Source organism: Schistocerca nitens, chromosome 2 (assembly GCF_023898315.1).
Source record: "Schistocerca nitens isolate TAMUIC-IGC-003100 chromosome 2, iqSchNite1.1, whole genome shotgun sequence".
NCBI lineage: Eukaryota > Metazoa > Arthropoda > Insecta > Orthoptera > Acrididae > Schistocerca > Schistocerca nitens.
The window spans coordinates 391,617,098-391,623,688 of record NC_064615.1 but is presented as its reverse complement, the minus strand read 5'-3'; the positions used below and the strand labels follow the sequence as shown (position 1 = coordinate 391,623,688).

Genomic DNA, 6,591 nt, shown 5'->3' with positions numbered 1-6,591 from the left:
ATATGAATAATGGTGAATTAAATTACAGAAATACTGTTTGAAGAGATTATTTGATCTCAAATACTAAGATACTAGAAGGTGACTGTTTAGCGAAGAGACGACGCGTGTCCGAGTAGCTCTGAAAACGTATCATCAACTTAACACTATCTCCTTAGGTGTGGCTGTTTCTTCACTTGGTAACAGAAAGGTTACAAAAATATCGTGGCGAAAGAAACGTGATATGTGGATACATTATATTAGTGAATCACGTTTCTCTTGATGTACACCGCCAGTTGTCATCATGCTTACATTAAGGCAAATAATGTTACTTGCATTTGTCACGCATCATGCTACGGTTGCTCCTAACAACTGCGCGGTCTGGAAACGGGTGTGGTCTGACCGTTACGGGTACTCACAGGAGCGCAAAAGAGCTGAAATTTAGCCTGGAAGACAGTAAGCCTGTGATGAAATTGAACTATCAGACGTCAAGGTTGCTACGTGACAGTATGTTTCACTGTCAAGGGGCACCCCCTAAAATGCGTGACCGGGTCTGTGGATGTGTCGTAGCCTCAATACCGTTACGGGAAGCAGCACGTCGGAAGGAGAAAGCGACTAGCGCAGGGGAATCCTATCTCAGCTCGAGCACCGCTTCTGCCCCTGTATATAAACCTGCTGCCACCGGACAGATAACGCAGACACCACCGCTGCTTGGGACGGTAGCTGACGTTTGTTGACATCGACCCTGTGTGTGCACAGCTCAACCGCGATGAGAAGCTTTATAACTTTCGTTCTTCTCGCCCTGGTCGCCATCGCGGCTGTTACATCTGCTGCTCCAGGTAAGAACTTGCACAGTGACAAGTGCGTTATCATCATAGAAACGCTTTACAAAGTACCTGTAATTAGTTTACAACATTTCGAGTCGTTCTTCCAGTACATTTTATTCCGGCATTCGAATATCTTGCTATTAGTTTAATGTGGCCGTTACAATTAAAAGAGCTACGTCCGCATACTCCCAGATATTTATTGGGTTAAATCTTCACGAGTGGTCAGGATAGCTATAGTCTAATATTTACATTAGACTTGGTACAGCAACAGGATATTCTTGTAGGTATAGTTCATTTCGATAACAGTGCATAACTACTTAAAGATGAAACTATGAAACGCCTATAAATCGGCTGTAAATAAATAAACAGTGAAACAAACTGAGGGAAAAATCGATATGATAAAAGCGTTTTCGGACAACAAACTATAGTTGAATTACCGGGATTGCTGTCAACACAGGTGGCCACTCGGCACAACTTGTCACCTTTTCCTGTCAACTAACAAAAACGGTAATTAAAAACTCCTGTAAACAATAACTGAGAAAACCTGTGCTGAAATATAGGACAGCAACTGGGATTCTATTACGGCTACCGGTGATGACAAAAGTAGTTCAGATGGTAACTTGCGGGAGCATACAAAAACTAGAATATGGAACACAATTTATACAAGATGTTGGTCGTAGAAGGTATGTTGAGGCAAAAAGATTGCTGCATAAGAGGAAGAAACAAAAAACAACTTCAAATCAGTTAAAAGGGTGATTATTTCAGAATTAAATAATAAGAGGACAACATAAATTAATTGAAAATATGATCTTAGATTTGGATATTATACACATATAGTTAACAGTTAAAAAATGGCGCTCTCTTTGCTGTTGATAACTGTCACAATTCGTTGTATTTATGGGTGTATTCACAGGTTCATAGAATGATTGACGATCTACAAAATTAAGTAGTTGTTGGTTCGTTCCGGACGCTAGTCACGTAGAAAAGCAAGTTGAATAATTGTATTTTCCTTGCTTCGGTGGATTTGTGGATTCTTTTACGCAGCTAGCACGCTCAATAGAAGTTACAGAAGGAAATATGCAAAAACTTAGCGATAAAATGGCAGGTATTTTGGTTGTTAAAAGTGAATTTCACTTTTCGAGTGTGTGGTGGTAACAGTACTACGTACTTATTTGTATTTTAAAGACTGCATTCGACTTAATGACATGTAACGTAATAAAATGAAATTTACTACAATATGATTGCACGTAAATACGACTTAAGTAACCGTATAAGTCTTACGAATGACTGCTTATGGCAGGAAACTGTTGCTAAAGTAATTACCTGCACGTGTTGACTGCAATCGTTATTATACTTCTTTGGAAGTTGGCTGTTTTCTCCAGCAACTCTGATGTCTATGCTATGCTCCGCTAGGAACCATGATGATCAGAAATGTCTTCCCGAATTCTTCTGGTGTGGAGCTATTTGGATTGTGTTCAGCGAGTTGGAAACCTGACTGACATATTTATTACAATGGACAGAATTTGCATTCACTTCTGTCGGTGATGACACTGAACGTGTCGCAAGTGATTCTACGAACACGACAAACATCCAGTAAATTTTCTTTTTCTTCTACCATCGCTATTATGTTGTGCAAACTGCTACTGCATGTATTTGTTACTGGCGGTGCTAGCCGTTCCATCCTGCCTCGGGTTCTCCCAGCAAACTTCTTCCTCTTATGTTAATATCTTTTGAGGAACGAAAGCGTGAATCGCTTATCTGTCCTTTGTTTCATTTTATCTATCCTCTGTCTTCTTCATTGTCATACACTATAGAATAAATTTCTTTGATTTTTTTATAAACTGTGTTAAAATATGAAATTACACAGCTGAATCTTTCTGCTATATTTACAGTCTGCTACAAGTCTCAGAGTGATGGATTTTTATCACAGCACATAAGATATACCCGTATATTACGATCTAGAGCTAAGCAAAATAGTAGAGAACGTCTTGCCAATAGAAAAATATTACATTCATTTACGGATTACAGTCTTACACTTAGCCAGATAAATGAGAATATCGGAGAGGTGAAAGTACCTTCTTGATATAAACTGTAGAGCAGTTTTGAATCACGTTAACTGTGCTAACTTGTGGATCGCTGTGCAGATAAGGGTATTTCTCTTTTACGGTTGATAATTGTAATGAAGAACATGTCCACAGATTCAGAAGTGTAAACGTACCCCGGATTAGAGATTTGGGAATTACGTTTGTGTAGGTGTACGACTCAGTGCAATACGTCCCTAGTATAGCCAAAGTTTTAAGGAAATAACGGCAGGAGAATAGGAAATTACACATAATTACGTAGTAAGTCTGCTTTACTTTGAAGATCAGGAAATAATAGATGACAATGAGGGATCTTTACAAAGAGCCACTCATGATCTTCAGCTATAGAGCACAATCTTAGTATGCTAAACGAAACGAGTAAAGCCATGGTCTTTAAAGACACAGAACACATTAAATGCAAAATAAAATTCAAAACAAGAACCAAAAGCTTACTAAACGGTTGTTCGTTACTTTTAACACTAGTCACTCACTATTGATTATAATAACATCGGAATTACTCCAAAAAAGAGAGAAAGAAGAGGGAGAACACCTGAGCAACCTCCGTGTTCTCGACTGAGCTCTGTTGCTGACATATTTTTGTGCTGGTAAACTTCAATAACGAATGGAAGAGCTTAATGCGGAAAGACTGAAAGTAGGACCAATAAAAAATGATAATAACACTTAAATCATGTATAATAAACCATTGAACAGAAAATAGAGCAAATTAGCAATGAAATCATAGTACCAATTGATTAGCATTTGTAACCAGCGCAGTTGCAGAGAGCGAGCGACAGGAGAGCAAAATAAATGAAAAGTCTAGGAAGAAATGTCTTGAAGTGAATCAGCTAAAGAAGCAAACTTTTTCAAAATAAGTTACCGATGGAGGGTTGCATGGTGGGAATTACAAGGAAAGGCAAAAAAGGAAACAAATGGACCAGCAATAGACTGAAGTGAAAGGCGTAATCATGCGTCTAAAGAAAGTGGAATGGAGGTGTGTGGCACACACAGAAAGGCGAATACGTGGCAAGTGGACCAAGGATGGATTCCAAACGAGAGGTAGAGAACCAACGACTATGTAGCAGAAGGTGTGTGGATGACAGAGAATATGCAGGAGCAACAAGGCTGTGTGTGACAGAATGTATAGAAAAGCCTGGAAGAGGAATTTATCTAGTACTTGAGGTCAAACGGCTGATGACGATAAGACGCTAATGTAGGTTAAGCTGTAGTTCAAGATGTGGTGTCCTAATTCTGTATGTCGTACTCCACATAACGACGGGAACCATTTTCCAACACTTGACATTTTACTGCTGTTATCACAGAATCTTATCACCCCTAGTTTATTGTTTAATCGCTTTATCTTCAGAATTCTTCTTTATAACCGGATGTCACAAGTTTCTATTCTCACCTTGTCCACTTTTCTCTTCCATACAACGCTGCACTTCAGACCAGGGTTGTGAGACGGATGTCGATGTTATATACCAATACTGAACACTTTAATACATCGTAACAACAATGTTAAAAACAAACGATCGATCTTGAATGTTGGAAAAAAAGACCAGGATACTTCGTGCTACTTTAAATGTTTTTTCATTTAAAGAAATTTTTTCTGAGTGTGTTTCATATCAGCATCTGTGTAATGGTTGAAGAAATAGAAATAGCATTTGGAAGAAAAAGTTACATGATTAAGGTTCGGTGACAGTTGCTTATAATTCTTTTGATTGGTGACTATTTTGAATTAATTTTCAAACATATACCTGATTCTCCAGTGTTTGGCTGTTTTTTATTTCAATAGAACATTCAGAATATTTTTTCGTACATTAGTTCGATGTAAAAAATGTGAGTTGATTGTAATATAATTAGTTGTTGATACATTCAATATATATCAAATAGGCGCCTTCAGCTGTTTGATATTCGTTTTATGGATTGTACAATACAAAAGAGTATAAGAAAAATAATTTACAAATTGGAACCGAAACGGATCTACCATCACAGTTCAGTTAATGCTTGAAAGATCGCCTTCGAAATCTTTGACAACAGCCATTAGAAAGCATGTAAATATCATCATCGACACTGACAATGCTAAACTACAAAAAATTGCACTCAAGTATTTCAGCTGTATAGTTACACCGTCAGCTTCTGGAAGATTGTTCTCAAAGGCAGGACATGCCTCCTGTGAACAAAGCAATAGCACTTTTCTCATAAATGTTATATTCACGGTCTGTGGACAAAAAGTTGTAACATGTGCAAAGTTGATTTTGATGTACTGATTGATATTAGATATATTTACACATCTCTTTTTACTCCATTCTCTACACAAACTCATCTTGTGTCTTTGACGTTAAAATTATCTATATATTTGAGTGACAGCAATCGATGTTTGTACGCCGACGATGAAATAGAAATCAACTTCGTTATTTGCAAACATCGCCATCTCTGCTCGAGACAAGCACTTTCAGAAAAGGTCATTCCCCCTTCTCTCCCCCCACCCTCCCCAAAACCACCACTACCCCCGCATACATAAGTATATATGCAATGTTAATAAAGTCCTCTTATTCAGAAATGGATTTCTTACAATTGCCAGAAGGCATTTTACATTCTCCCTATTTTGGTCATGGTCTGTTGTTTTCGTGCCCTAAAAGCGGAAGTAATCTACTGTTTTAACTGCATTAGTTCCCAAATTTAATTCGCTCACCATTATCTGATTTAATTGCACACGAATAAGTTTTGCTTTATTTCTGTTGTTATTAATCACGTAACTTCTTTTCGAGACACTATCCTTTACGTTTGAATTCGCAAATGCTTTTTCGTCTCTGACAGAATTACGGCATCACCGGAGAACTTCATCGTTCTTATTTCTTCTAACTGGCCTTTAATTCTACTCCCGACTTTGTCCTTGGATTACTTTACAGTTTGCTCAATGTGCAGTTTGAATAACAGCGTGACGGGGTACAACCATATCTCAATCCCTTCGCAACAACTGCTTCCCATTTATATCCTTCGGCTCTTACAATTGCAGTCTGGTTTCTGTACAAGTTATACATAACCCTTCGTTCCTTGTGTTTTATTCCTGCAATTTCGGAATCTGAAATTATGCGTTTCAGTCAAACAATAGTGATTAGTGGCACAATTAATGTTTAACCAATAAACTGATACGATAGAGATATTGTGTACATACCTGACCAGCTGTCAGATTTAAGTTAACGCTTTGTTTGTTTATTGCAGTGGCAGGGGAGGATGGTCACGGCGACCGCCACGTGCGCGCCACGTGTGATCTGCTGAGTGCCTTCGGCGTAGGGGACTCCGCCTGCGCCGCACGTTGCATCGGCATGCGGAAAGGCTTCAGGGGCGGCTACTGCGATAAGGGCGTCTGCCACTGCCGCAAGTAGTCCGCCGCCGTTTGAACAACACTGCTGTCATCGAGGACGTTTCATCATTAAATGCACATAATCTTCATACGTGAATGCCATTAAATATGCTTTTCATTGTATCTGGTGGGTTTTTATTAAATATTCAGTACAGTAAGATGTTACTCTCTCCAAGTGTGCCTAACACCTGTAGAAATCCTGCCTTTACAAAAGAAGTAGTTCCGGTAAGCTTCCATACTTCACGAGTAATTTTTATCATGATTAAAATACTTGTTATCAAATACAAGGTTAGTCATGTTTTGCTATTTTGTCTAAAACTGACATGGTGAGACCGTGGCTGTG

General features: G+C 38.6%; 1 protein-coding gene across 1 annotated transcript; it reads left to right on the top strand.

Moving 5' to 3' along the window:
• Positions 1-678: 678 nt before the first annotated feature.
• LOC126234418 (defensin-like) lies at positions 679-6,344 on the top strand. Its single transcript, XM_049943109.1, has 2 exons — positions 679-815; positions 6,107-6,344. Exons 1-2 carry the CDS (start codon positions 746-748, stop codon positions 6,268-6,270), a joined length of 234 nt encoding a protein of 77 aa, XP_049799066.1. The 5' UTR covers positions 679-745; the 3' UTR covers positions 6,271-6,344.
• The last annotated feature ends 247 nt before the right edge of the window (positions 6,345-6,591 follow it).

Bases quoted from the DNA above. Each gene is read 5' to 3' on its own strand.
- LOC126234418 (XM_049943109.1), top strand. From the start codon at position 746: ATGAGAAGCTTTATAACTTTCGTTCTTCTCGCCCTGGTCGCCATCGCG. The intron at 816-6,106 runs GTAAGAACTTGC...TGTTTATTGCAG, and splicing joins TGTTACATCTGCTGCTCCAG to TGGCAGGGGAGGATGGTCAC.